A 19,577-nucleotide genomic window follows, 5' to 3' on the forward strand; every position below is an offset into this window, starting at 1 on the left:
TGTGGAAAGGATGTTTCCCGTGGTGGGGGAATCTAGGACAAGAGGGCACAGCCTCAGGATAGACGGGCATCCATTTAAAACAGAGATGCGGAGAAATTTCTTTAGCCAGAGGGTGGTGAGTTTGTGGAATTTGCTACCACAGGCCAGGTTGCTTGGTGTATTTAAGGCAGAGCTTGATAAGTTCTTGATTGGACACAGCATCAGAAGTTACATGGAAGAGGCCGGGTGGTGGGGTTGAGGAGGGGTAAAAAAGGATCAGCCATGATTCAACGGTGGAGCAGACTCGATGAACCAAATAACCAAATGGCCTAATTCTGCTTCTATGTCTTATGGTCTTAAAACCAAAAAGGGTGAATATAGGACTGAAGGTGTTATTTGAATGCATGCAGTATCGGGAATAAAGTAGATGAACTTGCAGCACTGCTGTAGATGGGCAGTTATGATGTTGTAGGCATCACTGAGTCATGGCTGAAAGAAGATTATAGCTGGGAGCCTAATTTCCAAGGATACACATTACATTGAAAGGATAATCAGGAAAGCAGAGGGGGTGGCTTGCTCTGCTGGTAAAAAATGAAATTAAATCATTAGAAAGAAGTGACATAGGGTCAGAGCTGTTGAATCATAGTAGATAGAGTGAAGGAACTGAAAGGGTAAAAGACCCTGATGGGAGTTGTATACTAATCTCCAAATAGTAGTTAAAATGTGGCCTGCAAATTACAATGGGAGATAGAAAATGCATGCCAAAAGGGCAATATTACAATAGTCATGGGGAACTTCAATATGCAAGTTGATTGTGAAAATCAGATTGATGCTCGAGTCCAGGAGGGGAAATTTCTAGAGTGCATTTTAGAGCAGCTAGTGGTGAGCCCACTAGGGGAAAAGTTATTCTCGACTGGGTGTTGTGCAATGAAGCACAGTTGATTAGGGAGTTTAAGGTACCATAGAACCATAGAACCATAGAAACTACAGCACAGAAACAGGCCTTTTGGCCCTTCTTGGCTGTGCCGAACCATTTTCTGCCTAGTCCCACTGACCTACACACGGACCATATCCCTCCATACACCTCCTATCCATGTATCTGTCCAATTTATTGTTAAATGTTAAAAAAGAACCCGCATTTACCATCTCGTCTGGCAGCTCATTCCATACTCCCACCACTCTCTGTGTGAAGAAGCCCCCCCTAATGTTCCCTTTAAACTTTTCCCCCCTCACCCTTAACCCATGTCCTCTGGTTTTTTTCTCCCCTTGCCTCAGTGGAAAAAGCCTGCTTGCATTCACTCTGTCTATACCCATCATAATTTTATATACCTCTATCAAATCTCCCCTCATTCTTCTACCCTCCAGGGAATAAAGTCCTAACCTATTCAACCTTTCTCTGTAACTGAGTTTCTCAAGTCCTGGCAACATCCTTGTAAACCTTCTCTGTACTCTTTCAACCTTATTTATATCCTTCCTGTAATTTAGTGACCAAAACTGAACCCAATACTCCAGATTCGGCCTCACCAATGCCTTATACAACCTCATCATAACATTCCAGCTCTTATACTCAATACTTCGATTAATAAAGGCCAATGTACCAAAAGCTCTCTTTACGACCCTATCTACCTGTGACGCCACTTTTAGGGAATTCTGTATCTGTATTCCCAGATCCCTCTGTTCCACTGCACTCCTCAGTGCCTTACCATTAACCCTGTATGTTCTACGTTGGTTTGTCCTTCCAACGTGCAATACCTCACACTTGTCAGTATTAAACTCCATCTGCCATTTTTCAGCCCATTTTTCCAGCTGGTCCAAGTCCCTCTGCAGGCTCTGAAAACCTTCCTTACTGTCTGCTACACCTCCAATCTTTGTATCATCAGCAAACTTGCTGATCCAATTTACCACATTATCATCCAGATCATTGATATAGATGACAAATAACAATGGACCCAGCACTTATCCCTGTGGCACACCACTAGTCACAGGCCTCCACTCAGAGAAGCAATTCTCTACCACCACTGTCTGGCTTCTTCCATCAAGCCAATATCTAATCCAATTTACCACCTCTCCATGTATACCTAGCGACTGAATTTTCCTAACTAACCTCCCATGCGGGACCTTGTCAAAGGCCTTACTGAAGTCCATGTAGACAATATCCACTGCCTTCCTTTCATCCACTTTCCTGGTAACCTCCTCGAAAAACTCCAACAGATCGGTCAAACATGACCTACCACGCACTAAGCCATGTTGACTCTCCCTAGTAAGCCCCTGCCTATCCAAATGCTTGTAGATTCTGTCTCTTAGTACTCCCTCCAATAACTTACCTACTACTGACGTTAAACTCACCGGCCTATAATTTCCCGGATTACTTTTCCATCCTTTTTAAAGCAACTGAACAACATGAGCCACTCACCAATCCTCCGGCACTTCACCCGTAGACAGCGACATTTTAAATATTTCTGCCAGGGCCCCCGCAATTTCAACACTAGTCTCCTTCAAGGTCCGAGGGAACACTCTGTCAAGTCCCAGGGATTTATCCACTTTAATTTTCCTCAAGACAGCAAGCACCTCCTCCTTTTCAATCTGTACAGTTTCCATGGTCTCACTACTTGCTTCCCTCAGTTCCATAGATTTCATGCCAGCTTCCTTAGTAAATACAGACGCAAAAAACCTATTTAAGATCTCTCCCATTTCCTTTGGTTCCACACAAAGCCGACCACTCTGATCTTCAAGAGGACCAATTTTATCCCTTACAATCCTTTTGCTCTTAATATACTTGTAAAAGCTCTTTGGATTATCCTTCACTTCGACTGCCAAGGCAACCTCGTGTCTTCTTTTTGCCCTCCTGATTTCTTTCTTAAGTATTTTCTTGCACTTCTTATACTCCTCAAGCACCTGATTTACCCCCTGTTTCCTATACATTTCATACAACTCCCTCTCCTTCTTTATCAGAGTTGCAATATCCCTTGAGAACCAAGGTTCCTTAGTCCTATTCAATTTGCCTTTAATCCTGACAGGAACATACAAACTCTGCACTCTCAAAATTTCCCCTTTGAAGGCTTCCCACCTACCAATCACGTCTTTGCCAGAGAACAACCTGTCCCAATCCATGCTTTTTAGATCCTTTCTCATTTCTTCAAATTTGGCCTTCTTCCGGTTCAGAACCTCAACCCTAGGACCAGATCTATCCTTGTCCATGATCAAATTGAAATTAATGGTGTTATGATCACGGGAACCAAAGTGCTCCCCTACACATACTTCTGTCACCTAAAAGAATCTTTAGGGGCAGGTGATCATAATATGATCAAATTCACCCAGAAATTTGAGGAGAAACTGAAGTGAGATAAGACCATAAGACAAAGGAGCAGAAGTCGGCCATTCAGCCCATCGAGTCTGCTGTGCCATTTTATCATGAGCTGATTCATTCTCCCATTTAGTCCCACTCCCCCGCCTTTTCACCATAATCTTTGATGCCCTGGCTACTGAGATACCTATCAATCTCTGCCTTAAATAAACCCAATGACTTGGCCTCCACTGCTGCCCGCGTCAACAAATTCCATAGATTCACCACACTCTGGCTAAAAAAATTTCTTTGCATCTCTGTTCTGAATGGGCGCCCTTCAATCCTTAAGTCATGCCCTATCGTACTAGACTCCTCCATCATGGGAAACAACTTTGCCACATCCACTCTGTCCATACCTTTCAACATTCAAAATGTTTCCATGAGGTTCCCCTCTCATTCTTCTAAACTCCAAGGAATACAGTCCAAGAGTGGACAAACGTTCCTCATAAGTTAAACCTCTCATTCCCGGAATCATTCTAGTGAATCTTCTCTGTACCCTCTCCAACGTCAGCACATCCTTTCTTAAATAAGGAGCCCAAAACTGCCCACAGTACTCCAAGTGAGGTCTCACCAGCGCCTTATAGAGCCTCAACATCACATCCCTGCTCCTAGACTCTATTCCTCTGGAAATGAATGCCAGCATTGCATTCGCCTTCTTCACCACCGACTCAACCTGGAGGTTAACCTTAAGGGTATCCTGCACGAGGACTCCCAAGTCCCGTTGCATCTCAGAACTTTGAATTCTCTCCCCATTTAAATAATAGTCTGCCCGTTTATTTCTTCTGCCAAAGTGCATAACCATACACTTTCCAACATTGTATTTCATTTGCCACTTCTTTGCCCATTCTTCCAATCTATCCAAGTCTCTCTGCAGACTCCCTGTTTCCTCAGCACTACCGGCCCCTCCACCTATCTTCGTATCGTGAGCAAACTTAGCCACAAAGCCATCTATTCCATAATCCAAATCGTTGATGGACAGTGTAAAAAGAAGCGGCCCCATCATGGACCCCTGTGGACCACCACTGGTAACTGGCAGCCAACCAGAATAGGATCCCTTTATTCCCACTCTCTGTTTCCTGCCAATCAGCCAATGCTCTATCCACGTATGTAACTTTCCCGTAATTCCATGGGCTCTTATCTTGTTAAGTAGCCTCATGTGTGGCACCTTGTCAAAGACCTTCTGAAAATCCAAATATACAACATTCACTGCATCTTCCTTGTCTAGCCTGCTTGTAATTTCCTCAAAAAATTGCAATAGGTTTGTCAGGCAGGATTTTCCTTTCAGGAAACTATGCTGAGTTCTGCCTATCTTGTCATATGCCTCCAGGTACTCTGTAACCTCATCCTTGACAATCGACTCCAACAACTCCCCAACCACCGATGTCAAGCTAACAGGTCTATAATTTCTTTTTTGCTTCCTTGCCCCCTTAAATAGTGGAGTGACATTTGCAATCTTCTAGTCCTCCGGAACCATGCCAGAATCTATCGACTTTTGAAAGATCATTGCTAATGCCTCCGCAATCTCCACAGTTACTTCCTTCAGAACATGAGGGTGCATTCCACCTGGTCGGGGAGATTTACCTACCCTTAGACTATTCAGCTTCCTGAGTACTTTCTCTGTCGTAATTGTGACTGCGCACACTTCTCTTCCCTGCCACCCTTGAGTGTCCGGTATACTGCTGATGTCCCAGTCTTACAGTGGAGTAAAGGGAATTACAGGTGTATGAGAGAAGAGCTGGCCAGAATTGGTTGGAAAAGAAATTGGCAGGGATGATGGCAGAGCAGCAATAGCTGGATTTTCAGGAAGCAATTCGTAAGGGGCAGGATATATACATCCCAAATCGGAGGGAGTATTCTAAAGGAAATATGGCACAAGGGTAGCTAAAAGGAGAGGTCAAAGCCAACATAAAAGCCAAAGGGAAGGCATATAATAGAGCAGAAGTTAATGCAAAGTTAGAGGATTGGGAAGCTTCCAAAAACCAACAGAAGTCAGCTAAAAAGTCATTAAGAAGGTAAAGATGGAACATGCAAGTAGATAGCCAATAATATTAAAGAGGATACCAAACATTTCTTCAGACCCGTAAAGTGTAAAAGAGAGGTGAGAGTGGATATCAAACTGCTGGAAAATGATGCTGGAGAGGTAGTAATGGGGAGCAATGAAATGGCGGATCTGAATGAGTATTTTGTGTCAGTCTTCACTGTGGAAGACACTAGCAGTACGGTGGCTAGTTAGTGTGACCTTAGTGGTTGAGAAGATGTTGAAGTCAGTTATTAAGGATGTGGTTTCAGGGTGCTTGGTGGCACGTGATAAAATATTTCATAGTCAGTATGGTTTCCTCAAGGGAAAATCTTGCCTGACAAATCTGTTGGAGTTTTTTACATAGAACATAGAACATAGAATAGTACAGCTCAGTACAGACCCTTCGGCCCACAATGTTGTGCCGACCCTCAAACCCTGCCTCCCATATAAGCCCCCACCTTAAATTCCTCCATATACCTGTCTAGCAGTCTCTTAAACTTCACTAGTGTATCTGCCTCCACCACTGACTCAGGCAGTGCATTCCACGCACCAACCACTCTCTTGAGTGAAAAACCTTCCTCTAATATCCCCCTGGAACTTCCCACCCCTTACCTTAAAGCCATGTCCTCTTGTATTGAGCAGTGGTGCCCTGGGGAGGAGGCGCTGGCTATCCACTCTATCTATTCCTCTTAATATCTTGCATACCTCTATCATGTCTCCTCTCATCCTCCTTCTCTCCAAAGAGTAAAGCCCTAGCTCCCTTAATCTCTGATCATAATCCATACTCTCTAAACCAGGCAGCATCGTGGTAAATCTCCTCTGTACCCTTTCCAGTGCTTCCACATCCTTCCTATAGTGAGGCGACCAGAACTGGACACAGTACTCCAAGTGTGGCCTAACCGGAGTTTTATAGAGCTGCATCATTACATCGCGACTCGTGAACTCTATCCCTCGACTTATGAAAGCTAACACCCCATAAGCTTTCTTAACTACCCTATCCACCTGTGAGGCAACATTCAGGGATCTGTGGACATATACCCCCAGATCCCTCTGCTCCTCCACACTACCAAGTATCCTGCCATTTACTTTGTACTCTGCCTTGGAGTTTGTCCTTCCAAAGTGTACCACCTCACACTTCTCCGGGTTGAACTCCATCTGCCACTTCTCAGCCCACTTCTGCATCCTATCAATGTCTCTCTGCAATCTTCGACAATCCTCTACACTACCTACAACACCACCAACCTTTGTGTCGTCTGCAAACTTGCCAACCCACCCTTCTACCCCCACATCCAGGTCGTTAATAAAAATCACGAAAAGTAGAGGTCCCAGAAGAGATCCTTGCGGGACACCACTAGTCACAACCCTCCAATCTGAATGTACTCCCTCCACCACCACCCTCTGCCTTCTGCAGGCAAGCCAATTCTGAATCCACCTGGCCAAACTTCCCTGGATCCCATGCCTTCTGACTTTCTGAATAAGCCTACTGTGTGGAATCTTGTCGAATGCCTTACTAAAATCCATATAGTTCACATCCACTGCACTACCCTCACCTATATGCCTGGTCACCTCCTCAAAGAACTCTATCAGGCTTGTTAGACACGATCTGCCCTTCACAAAGCCATGCTGACTGTCCCTGATCAGACCATGATTCTCTAAATGCCCAGAGATCCTATCTCTAAGAAGCTTTCCCACCACAGACGTAAGGCTTACTGGTCTATAATTACCCGGACTATCCCTACTACCTTTTTTGAACAAGGGGACAACATTAGCCTCCCTCCAATCCTCCGGTACCATTCCCGTAGACAACGAGGACATAAAGATCCTAGCCAGAGGCTCAGCAATCTCTTCCCTTGCCTCGTGGAGCAGCCTGGGGAATATTCCGTCAGGCCCCAGGGACTTATCCGTTCTAATGTATTTTAACAACTCCAACACCTCCTCTCCCTTAATATCAACGTGCTCCAGAACATCAACCTCACTCATATTGTCCTCACCATCATCAAGTTCCATCTCATTGGTGAATACCGAAGAGAAGTATTCATTGAGGACCTCGCTCACTTCCACAGCCTCCAGGCACATTTTCCCACCTTTATCTCTAATTGGTCCTACCTTCACTCCTGTCATCCTTTTTTTCTTCACATAATTGAAGACTGCCTTGGGGTTTTCCTTTACCCTACTCGCCAAGGCCTTCTCATTCCCCCTTCTTGCTCTTCTCAGCCCCTTCTTAAGCTCCTTTCTTGCCTCCCTATATTCCTCAATAGACCCATCTGATCCTTGCTTCCTAAACCTCATGAATGCTGCCTTCTTCCACCTGACTAGATTTTCCACCTCACTTGTCACCCATGTTTCCATCACCCTACCATTCTTTATCTTCCTCACCAGGACAAATTTATCCCTAACATCCTGCAAGAGATCTCTAAACATCGACCATATGTCCATAGTACATTTCCCTGCAAAAACATCATCCCAATTCACACCCGCAAGTTCTAGCCCTATAGCCCCAATTAAAAATGTTCCTGTCCTCTCTGATTCTATCCTTTTCCATGATAATGCTAAAGGCCAGGGAGCGGTGGTCACTGCCCCCCAGAAGCTCACCCACTGAGAGATCTGTGACCTGACCCTGAAGAAATAACAAGCAGGATAGACAAAGGAGAATCGGTTGATGTTGTGTACTTGGATTTTCAGAAGGCCTTTGACAAGGTGCCACACATGAGGCTGCTTCACTGGCTACAAGCCCATGGTATTACTGGAAAGATTCTAGCATGGATAAAGCGGTGGCTGACTGGCTGGAGGCAAAGAGTGAGGAATGAAGGGAGCCTTTTCTGGTTGGCTACTGGTGACTAGTGGTTTTCCATAGGGACCTGTGTTGGGACAGATTCTCTGTATTTCAATGTCAATGATGGAATTGACCATGATTGAACATAATTGGAAAGAAGACTGTTTGACAAATATACTGAAATTTTTTCATTCAGAATTGAGTATGTAAAATTAAATCGTGTCACACTGGGGATAATATACCGGCTTGGATCAAAATTTGACTGGTAATAGAAACAAGTGCGTAGGGAGCAGGGGCACAGGTAAGGTAAATTTTGGGTCTGTGCTCAGATCCTGGGCTCTCCTGATCCTTGTCAGTGACTTGGATGATGGAACTGAATTTAATATGTGTAAGTGTGCAGGGTGCAGAGATGCTGACAATTGCAAAGGCAACAGTGATAGAGTGTAAGGTCTTTGATTTAACAGCCTTCAGCATGAACTGGCAAGGGCATAGTTAAGAAGAGACAATCCTTTTCCTTTTTTGATACAGAGTTGTCAGCGTGGAATGCTCTTCCTGTCAGATTTGGGAATTCGGGATACCTGACTGTATCCCTGATGACTACATCTACGGGGAGTGCACCCAACTTCACAAATGAATGACTGGGTCAAGGAGTTGGAGTTGGATGTACTCAGGCTCTTTTGGGAGGCTGATGATATTATAGACAAAGCTTTTGAAGAAATAGTTACACGAGAGTACAGGCTTCAGGTTGTAGATGGCCTCAGATAGTAGATCAGGAGAGGTAAGAGATTAAGAAGTCAATGCAGAGTTCCCCTGTGACCATTCCCCTCAGCAACAAGTATACCCCTTTGGATACTGCTGAGGGGGGGATAACCCATCAAATTATGACAGCAGCTGCCAGGCTGGTAGCACCGTGGCCAGTTATGAGCCTTGACAAGGAGCAGTAGAGTCAGGTAGCGTGGTAGTTATTTGTCAACATTTCATTTGCCTTGTTTACCACAGACTCGCCTGTAAATTAACTTATGTGTTCTTGGATGAAAACTCCCACGTCCCTCTGCAACTCTGATATTTGAATTTTCTCCCCATTTAGATAATAGTCTGCGCTATTGTTCTTTTTACCAAAGTGCATTATCGTAGATTTTCCAACACTGTATTCCATCTGCCACATTTTTGCCCATCCTTCTAATGCACCTGGCACAAATGTGGCCACTGGGGAGGCTGGGAGTCTCCTGGAAATTCCACCTCTGACACACAGAACAGAATACTGGCTCTGTAGACATACCCACTATTCTCTCAAGAGTTAAATAAGAAAAAGAAAGAAGAAATAGGAATGAACCTACCTACTTGTCTCCGTCTCGTGATGACCACTCCGCGAGGTGGTACCTCTGTTTTATGGAGACCGGGTTTTTAAAACTCTTTGCCGGACTTTTGTGGGAACGCTTCTGTAGCATCTGCACAGTACTCCAATCAATGGCTCCCATCAAAAAGCTTACTACTTTTAAAGCTCTTCACTTTAAAACGTAGCTGGAACTGGAGGGGAACCAATTTCCTGGCCTGAAGGTTTGCTGATGCTACTTGGGACAGTTTAAACTAGTTTTACATGGGGCTGGGAACCAGAGTCCCAGGTCAGTAAGGGAAAGGTTGAACCGGAAAGTAGATGTCAGTGAAAGTATTAAAAGGCAAAATTGAAATAACAGGTATGACAGGTCAGATAATTTGAAGTGTGTATATTTTAATGCTAGGAGTATTCTGGGTAAGAGTGATGAAGTTAGAGCATGGATCTATAGAAACATAGAAACATAGAAAACCTACAGCACAATACAGGCCCTTCGGCCCACAAAGTTGTATTTTTCTAAGCTCCATGTACCTATCCAAAAGTCTCTTAAAAGACCCTATCGTATCCGCCTCCAGCACCGTATGGAACTACGATGTTATAGCCATTACTGAACCTTGGTTAAGAGAGGGTCAGGAATGGGTGATTACTGTACAGTACCTGGTTTTCAAAGTTCTAGGGAAAGATAGAGGAGGAGGTAAGAGAGGTGGGGGAAGAGATGCACTGCTAACCAGGGACAACATCACAGCTGCATTGAGGGGGAGACATACTGGAGGGGTCAGACTCTGAGTCCATTCGGGTGGAACTCAGGAATGGGAAGGGTGCAATCACACTAATGAGATTGTAATACAGACCCCCGAGTAGCCACTGGGACATTGAGGAACAAATATGTAATCAGATTAAGGAAATATGTAAAGGCAATAGGGTTGCTGTCATGGTGGATTTCAACTTTGATAACATAAACCGGGACCTTCTGAGTGTCAGGGGTTTAGATGGGGCTGAGTTTGTTAAAGTGTATCCAGGAAGGTTTCTTTAACCCATATGTGGACGGTCCATTGAGAGGAGGTGCCATACTGGCTCTGGTGTTGGGGAATGAGCCTGGCCAGGTGACTGACCTTTCAGTGGGTGCACAGTTAAGGAACAGTGACACAACTCCTTAACTTTCAGGCTAGCAATAGGTAAGGATAGGTATGGTCCTTGTGGGAGAGTTTTAAATTGGAGTAGGGCAAATAACGAGGACATTAGGTAGGAACTAAAAACCGTTAATTGGAAACACCTTTTCTCTGGCAAGTTCACATCAGACATGTGGAGGGTGTTTAAAAGATCAAGTGCACAGATTACAGGAAAGGTATGTTCTTGTTGGAAGGAAGGATGGGGATGGAAAGATAAGAGAACCTTGAGAGGCGATGAATTTAGTCAAGAAGGAAAAGAAAAAGTTTGTAAAGCTTTGGAAGCCAGAATCAATCGAAGAACTTGAGGAATATAAAGAAGCTAGAAAGAACTAAAGAAGGGAATTAGGAAAGTCAGGAGGGGCAATGAAAATTCCTTGGCAAGTGGCATTAAGGTGAATCCCAAGGTATTCTATACATACATCAAGAGCAAGATGATATCTAGGGAGAGGGAAGGACCAGTCAAGGTTAAAGGGGGGAACATTTGCTTGGATATGAAGAATATGAGCAAGATACTTAATGAGTACTTTGCTTCAGTATTTACCAAATAAAAAGGATATGAGGAGCAGGAAATCAGTGCTGAGTGTTTAGGTATATTAGGGCAGCGGTCCCCAACTACCAGGCCATGGAGTGGTACCGGGCCGCACAACATGTGCTACCGGGCCGCAAGGAAACGATATGAGTCAGCTGCACCTTTTCCTCATTCCCTGTCACCCACTGTTGAACTTGAACATAGGGTTGCCAACTGTCCCGTATTTGCTGGGACATCCTGTATTTTGGGCTAAATTGGTTTGTCCCATACAGGACCGCCCTTCTCCTGTATTTCCCCCGCTAAGGTAGAGCGCTCCTATGAAACTGTTCGTAAGCCGAAATGGCGTGAAGTGAAGAAGCAATTACCATTAATTTACATGGAAAAATTTTTGAGTGTTCCCAGACCCAAAAAATAACCTACGAAATCATACCAAATAACACATAAAACCGAAAATAACACTAACATATAGTAAAAGCAGGAATGATATGATAAACACACAGCCTGTATAAAGTAGAAATAATGTATGTACAGTGTAGTCGGGAAGATGAAGGCAAAACCGATTTGTGGGAGAAAAAGCGTGTACAGGCACGCGTACATCACATGTGCCCGTCACGCACGCGTACATCACATGCGCCCGTCATGCATGCGCAAGGCTTCATGGTCATGGTAGTCTTTTTGGGGTAAAGTGTCCTGGGATTTGACTGCTACTTTTGTCCCTTATTTGGGAGTGAGAAAGTTGGCAACCCTAACTGTAAAAGACATGTTGAGGTGAGTTTAACCCTACATGAGCATCCCCACCACGGTCAGCCGGTGCGCAAGAACACTGTCAATATTAAACCAGTCCACTGTGCAAAAAAGGTTGGGGACCCCTGTGTTAGGGCATTTAGAGGTCAAAGTGGAGGAAGTGTTCTGTCTCTTAAAGAGTATTAAGGTGGATAAATCCCCAGGACCTGATGGGATTTACCCCAGGTTATTGAAGGAGACAAGAGATGATATTGCTGGGCCCTTGACCATTTGTGGCCTGTCTAGCCACAGGCAAGTTGTTGGAGGGCTGGCGAGTGGCCAATGTTGTACCTCTATTGAAGAAGGGAACAAGAGAAAGTCCTGGGAACTATAGATAGGTGAATCTCACGTCAGTTGCAGGGAAATTGCTGGAGAAAACCCTTAGGGATAGGATATATGAGTATTTGGAAACCCATTGCCTAATTAAGGAGAGTCAGCATGGCTTTATGTGGGGTAGGTTACACCTTACCAACTTGATTGAGTTTTTTGACAAGGTGATGAGAGAGATGGATGAGGGTATGGCAGTGGTGTTGTCTACATGGAATAGGAAAGTGTTTGACAAAGTCCCTCATGGGTGGCTCATCCAGAAGATTAAAATGCAGGGGATCTGCATTGAATTGTCTGTTTGGAATCAGAACTGGCTTGCACATAGAAGACAGATGGTAATGGTTGAAGGGACTTTTGAGGTGGAGTTCTGTAATTAGTGGAATTCCACAGGGATCTGTAATGTATATAAATGACCTGGATGAAATGACCTCGATGGGAGGGTTAGTAAATTTGCAAATGATACCAAGATTGGTGCATTGTGAATAGTGTAGAAGCATGGCAAAGAATACTGTGCAAAATAGACCAGTCGCAGATATGGGCTGAGGAATGGCAGATGGAGTTTAACCCAGATTAAGGAGTTGCACCTTGGTAGGGCAAATGCAAGGAGACAGTACACTGTTAAGGGCCTTAATAGTGTTGCTGAGTAGAGAGATACTGGGATCCAAGTTCATAGCTCCTTGAAAGTGGCCATGCAGGTCGATCATGTGGCTAACAAGGCATCTGGAATTCTTTCTTTTACTTGTTGAGGCATTGAGTTCATAAGTCAGGAAGTAGCGTTGCAACTTCATAAACATCTGGAGGTTTGCGTACAGTCTGGTCACCCCACTGTAGGAAGGATGTTGAGGGGCAGAAGAGGTTTACCAGGATGCTGCCTGGTTTAGAGGACAACTGCTGACATGAGAGGCTGGATGAGATTGGGTTGTTCTCTGTGGAGCATCAGAGGCTGAGGGAAGATCGGAAAGAGGTTGACAAGATTATGAGAGGCACAGACAGAGTGAACAGACAGTATCTGTTGAAATGTCTAATACCAGAGGGCATGCTTTGAAGGTGAGAGGGGGTAGGTTCAAAGGGGTTGTGAGGGGTAAGTATTTTACTGAGAGAGTTGTGGATGCCTGGAATGCACTGCCTGGGGTGGTGGTAGAGGCAGATACATTGGAGGCTTTGAACAGATGTTTGGATAGGCACATGGATGTGAGGAAGGTGGCGGGATATGGACAAGGTATTAGTAGGAGGGATGCTTGGGTATGGGTGTTTTTGATTTGCTTTTCAGCTGGTTCGGCACAATATTGTAGGCTGAATAGCCTGTCCCTGTGCTGTATTCTTCTTTGTTCTGTGTACAGGTAAGTAGCTCAATTGCTCATTATCAATTGTCAGTGGTGGGTAGCTGGGTGGCGAAGCTCATTGGCCAGAGGGGCCTGTCCCAGATAAAGTGTTGCAGAGTACAGAGACGTAGGCTGTGACGAACAATGAGAGGTCAAGCCGATTTGCACATTACCTATGCCTACATGTGAGCTGACCCAGTTGTGTCAGACGAGCAAGCCAAGGACTGTTGAGCTGATGGGCACGTATGGAGGAGTGTGGGTGACCCTGTACGCCAGTCACTGTCTGCAATGACACCCTGCAGACAGAGAAACAGACTGTATGCTGGTGATTCACATGGCTGAATACAGGCCAAGGATGTCTGACAGCAGCTTCAGCACTGTCAATGGTGACACAGGTGCAGACAGTAACCACGACAGACCTCAGCCAGTCTGTGCCAGATTAGATCCCACAAAGAGCAGTGTGACCAGTTATAGTGATAGTGAGTTTGGGGTCAACATCGGCCATGATGTTTGAACCAGGAGAGGCTGTTCGGTCCTTCCCTACCTCCTCGATACTGTGTGCCTCTCAGCGACTGTTCCATGGGACTGTCCTTGACCTGAGAGGGTGGGCAGTTTCTGGGACGTGGGGCTGGTGATTGGCTGGTGCGGTGATGCTCTTCTTGCCCCCCCTCCCCTTTTTCAGGTGAAGAAGCTACAAGAGTTCAGCGGAGACCGGGGGCGAGTGTGTGAGGCCGAACGTTTTCTGCTGCTCTTGACTGAGCTGCCCAAGTAGGCAGGGCTGGAGGGATGGGGAGGGGGCCTCTGTGGGAGTGTGGCCTTGGGGAGTTGGGCTTCCATCGGGTCAGATGTCTTTGGGGACGGGGCCTCTATCAGGTGAATGCAAGTGGGTGGAGGAGGGGTCCATTTGTGTCGGGTCTGTGTGGGGGTGTAATGTTGCTGACCTCTCTGTGGGTATGTCTGTCTATGTATTTGTGCGGGTGGAGGAGAAGTCTGTTTGTGGGGTCTCTGAAGAAGAAGAAGAAAGCCCTTAACTCCGAGTGGAGTCATCGGGATGCCGTCACTTGGCGTTTTTTTTAGCAGGCTTTCTTATTTCTATGAGGCCAAATTGCTAGCTCAACGTTCAACCCAGCACGGATGGAAAGCGTGCAAGGGAGCCGGCTGGATTCGAACTTGTGAGCCTTTGCTTCGAAGTCTGGCCTTTTGTGGGGTCTCTGTGGGGGTGTAATGTTGCTGACGTGTGTGTGTGTGTGTGTGTGTGTGTGTGTGTGTGTATGTTTCTGTCTGTCTATGTATTTGTGGCCATAAGATCGTACGACAGAGGAGCAGAATTCGGCCATTCGGTGTGCTCTGCCATTTCAACATGGCTGATTTATTATCCTTCTCATTATCCTAAGGTCTCCACAGCCGTCTGGCAATAAATTCCACAGATTCACCACTCTCTGGCTAAAGAAATTCCTCTTCATCTTTGTTCTAAGTGGATGGCCCTCTATTCTGAGGCTGTGTCCTCTGGTCCAAGATCCCCACTACTGGAAATATCCTCTCCATATCCACTCTATTGAGGCCTATCAATATTTGATAGATTTCAATGAGAATCCCCCTCATTCCAGTGAGTACAGGTCCAGAGCCATCAAATGCTCCTCCTTTCATTCCTGGAATCATTCTCGCGAATCTCCTCTGGACCTTCTCCAATGGCAACATATAGATAAGGGATACACAGAACTGTTCACAATATCCTCACCATTGTCTTATAAAGACTCATCTTGCTGTTATATTCTGGTCTCTTGAAATGAACGCTAACATCACATTTGCCTTCCTCACCAAGACTCAACCTGGAAATTAACCTTTCGGGAATCCTGCACGAGGACTCTTAACTCCCTTTGTACCTCAGATTTTTTAATTTTCACTCCACTTAGAAAATAGTCAACCCTTTTATTTCTTCTGCCAAACTGCATGACCATATTCTTCCCAACACTATATTCTATCAGCCATTTCTTTTCCCATTTTCCTAATTTGTCTAAGTCCTTCTGCAGCCTCCCTATTTCCTCAACACGACCTATCCCTCCACCTTTCTTTGTATCATCCACAAATTTGGCCAAAAAGCCATCAATTCCTTCATCTAAATCATTGACATACAACATAAAAAGAAGGCATCCCAATAAAGAGCCCAGTGGAACACCATTAGTCACTTGCAGCCAACCAGAAAAGGCTCCTTTTATTCCCTCTCTGTTGTTGCTGATCCCCCCCGCCCATCCTTCTAAATTCCAGCGAGTACAGACCCAGAGCCATCAAACATTCCTCGTATGATAACCCTGTTATTCCTGGAATCATCCTTGTGAACCTCCTCTGGACCCTCTCCAATGTTACCACATCTCTTCTAATGAGGAGCCCAAAACTGTTCACAATACTCAAGATGAGACCTCACCAGTGCCTTACAAAGCCTCAGCATCACATCCTTGCTCTTGTATTCTTGACATTTTGAAATGAATGCTAACATTGCATTTGCCTTCCCCACCACCGACTCAACCTGTAAGTTAACCTCTAGGGTGTCTGTACAAGGACTCCCAAGTCCCTTTGCATCACAGATTTTTGGATTTTCTCCCCATTTAGAAAATAGTCTGCACATTTATTTTTACTACTGAAGTGCTGACCATGCATTTCCCAACATTATATTTCATTTGCCACTTTCTTGCCCATTCTCCTAATCTGTCTAAATCCTTCTGCAGCCTACCTGTTTCCTCAACACTACCTGCCCCTCCACCAATCTTCGTATCATCTGCAGACTCGGCAACAAAGCCATCTATTTCATCATCTAAATCATTGATATACAGCATAAAAAGTAGTGGTCCCAACACCAACCTCTGTGGAACACCACTAGTCACTGGCAGCCAACCAGACAAGGATCTTTTTATTCCCACTTTCCTCCTTCTTCAAATCAGCCAATGCTCTAACCAGCTTAGTAACTTTCCTGTAATATCATGGGCTCTTAACTTGGCAAGCAGCCTCATGTGTGGCACCTTGTCAAAGTCCTTCTGAAAGTCCAAATATACAAGATCCACTGCATCCCCTTTATCTATCCTACTTGTAATCTCCTCAAAGAGTTCCAACAGGTTCATCAGGCAGGACTTTCCCTGAAGGAAACCATGCTGACTTTGCCCTATCTTGTCACCAAGTACTCCATTAACTCATCCTTAACAATTGATTCTAACATCTTCCCAACCACTGAGCTCAGACTAACTGGTTCTTAATTTCCTTTCTGCTGCCTTCCTCCTTTCTTAAAGAGTGGAGTTACTTTTGAAATTTTCCAGTCCTCTGGCACCATGCCAGTGTCCAATGATTTTTGAAAGATCATTTCTAATGCCACCACAATCTCTAACGCTACTTCTCTCAGAACCCTAGACTGCAGTTCTTCTGGTCCAGGTGACCTATGTACTTTTAGGTCTTTCATTTTTTTGAACACCTTCTCCCTTGTAATAGAAACTGTACTCACATCTCTTCCTTCATGCACTACAACTGGCGCACTGCTATTGTCTGCCACAGTGAAGACTGATGCAATATACTCATTTAGTTCATCAGCCATCTCCTTGTCCCCTGTTATTATTTCTCCTGTCTCATTTTCTAGCAGTCCTACATCCACTCTCAGTCTTTTATTTTTTACATGCCTGAAAAAGCTTTTACTATCCACTTTGATATTATTTACTAGCTTGCTTTCATATTTCATCTTTTCCCTTCTCATGATTATTTTAGTTGCTCTCTGTAGCTTTTTAAAAACTTCCTGATCCTCTATCTTCCCACTAATTTTTGCTTTGTTGTATGCCCTCTCTTTTGTTTTTACATTAAATTTGACTTCCCTTGTCATCAGCCACAGTTGTGCTATTTTACCATTTGAGTATTTCTTCATTTTTGGAATACACATGTCCTGCACCTTCCTCATTTTTCCCAGAAACACACACCATTACTGCTCTGCTGACGTCCCTGCCAGTGGCTCCTTCCAATTTACTGTGGCCAACTCCTCTCTCAAACCACTGTAATTTCCCTTACTCCACTGAAATACTGTACATCAGACTTTACTTTCTTCCGATCAAATTTCAAGCTGAACTCAATCATATTGTGATCATGGTTCCTAAAGGCTCTTTTACCTTAAGCTCCCTAATCACCTCTGTTTCATTACATAACACCCGATCCAATGTAGCTGATCCCGTAGTAGACTCAATGACAAACTGCTGTAAAGTGCCATATCTTAGGCATTCAACAAACTCACTCTCTTGGGATCCATTAACAGCCTGATTTTCTCAGTAATGGCAACTTCACTCACTTCTACTTACAGAACTTTCCAACTTCCACCATACTGCTAGTTTCTTCCACAGTGAAGAGTGAAGCAAATACTTATTCAGTTCATCGGCCATTTCTTTGTCCTCATTACTACCTGCCTGGTGTCATTTTCCAGTGTTCCAATATCTATACTTGTCTCTCTTTGATGCTTTATATATCTGAAAGTAACCTTTTATATAACTTGTATATTATTGGCTAGTTTACCCCATAATTTCCTCTTTTTTCCTCTTCACGGCTTTTTAATTGTTTTCTGTTTTTCAAAAGTTTCCCAGCCCCTACCTTTCCACTAAATTTTGCTCTTTTATATGCGCTCTTATTTGCTTCCCTTGTCAGTCACGGTAGGATCCCCTCATTCTTCTGAATCCAGTGAATACAGGCCCAGAGCCTTCAAACGCTCTTCATATGACAGCCCATTCAATCCTGGAATCATTTTCTTGAGTATCCTTTGAAGCCTCTCTAGTTTCAGCACTTCCTTTCTAAGATAAGGGGCCCACGACTGCTCAGAATTCTCTGTGAGGCCTCACCAGTGCTTTATAAAGTCTCAACATTACATCCTTACTTTTATATTCTAGTCCTCTCGAAATGGATGCCAACATTGCCTTTGCCTTCCTCACCGCAGACTCAACCTGAAAATTAACCTGGAGGGAATCCTACAGAAGGACTCTCAAGTCTCTTTGCACCTTTATATTTTGTATTTTCTCCCCATTTATGAAATAGTCAATCCTTTCAGTTCTTCTACCAAAGTGCATGACCGTATGCTTCCCGACATTATTCCATCTGCCATTTTTTTTCCTCATTCTCCAAATCTGGAGAGGCTTCCCCTCATATTCACCTTTTACCCTTAATCCATGACCTCTGGTTATAGTTCTATCCAGCCTCAGTGGAAAAAGCCTGGTTGCATTAACTCTATCTATACCCCTCTTAATTTTGTATACCTTGTCAAATCTCCCCTCAATCTTCTATGTGCTAAAGAATACAGGTGTAACTTATCAATCTTTCCTTATAACTCAGGACCTCCAGACACAGCAATATCCTTGTAAATTTTCTCTGTACTCTTTCTACCTTGTTTATATCATTCCTGTAGGTAGGTAGGTGACCAAAACTGCACACAATACTCCATATTAGGCCCCTCACCAATGTCTTATACAACTTCAACATAACATCCCTTCTCCTGCACTCAGTACTTTGATTTATGAAGGCCAATGTGGCAAGAGCTTTCTTTATGGCCCTATCTCTCTGCACTGCCACTTTCGATTAATTATGGACCTTTACTCCCAGACCCCTTTGTTCTACCACACTCCTCAGTGGCCTACCACACTCCTACCTTGTGAAAGACCTACCCTAGTTTGTCCTATGAAAGTGTAACACCTCACACTTGTCTGCATTAAATTCCATCAGCCATTTTTCAGCCCATTTTTCCAGCTGGTGCAGATCTAGCTGCAAGCTCTGATAGTCTTCCTCACTGTCCACTACACTCCCAATCTTGGTGTCATCTGCAAATTTGCTGATCCAATTAACCACATTATCATCCAGATCATTGATACAGATGACAAACAACAATGGACCCAGCACCAATCCCTGTGACACTTCACTAGTCACAGGCCTCCAGTCAGAGAAGAAACCACCTGCTACCACTCTCCAGCATCTCTCCCAAAGCCAATGTCTAATTC

General features: G+C 44.4%; 1 protein-coding gene across 1 annotated transcript in view; it reads left to right on the top strand.

Moving 5' to 3' along the window:
• The window catches only part of LOC134349857 (inverted formin-2-like), a 183,480-nt gene that overhangs the window by 115,700 nt on the left and 48,203 nt on the right, over nt 1-19,577 (top strand). The window contains exon 5 of the mRNA XM_063054815.1: nt 14,261-14,346. Coding sequence (XP_062910885.1) covers nt 14,261-14,346 — 86 coding nt within the window. The remainder of the gene's footprint in view (nt 1-14,260; nt 14,347-19,577) is intronic.

The sequence above is a fragment of the Mobula hypostoma genome, chromosome 7 (genome assembly GCF_963921235.1).
Source record: "Mobula hypostoma chromosome 7, sMobHyp1.1, whole genome shotgun sequence".
NCBI classification, from domain to species: domain Eukaryota; kingdom Metazoa; phylum Chordata; class Chondrichthyes; order Myliobatiformes; family Myliobatidae; genus Mobula; species Mobula hypostoma.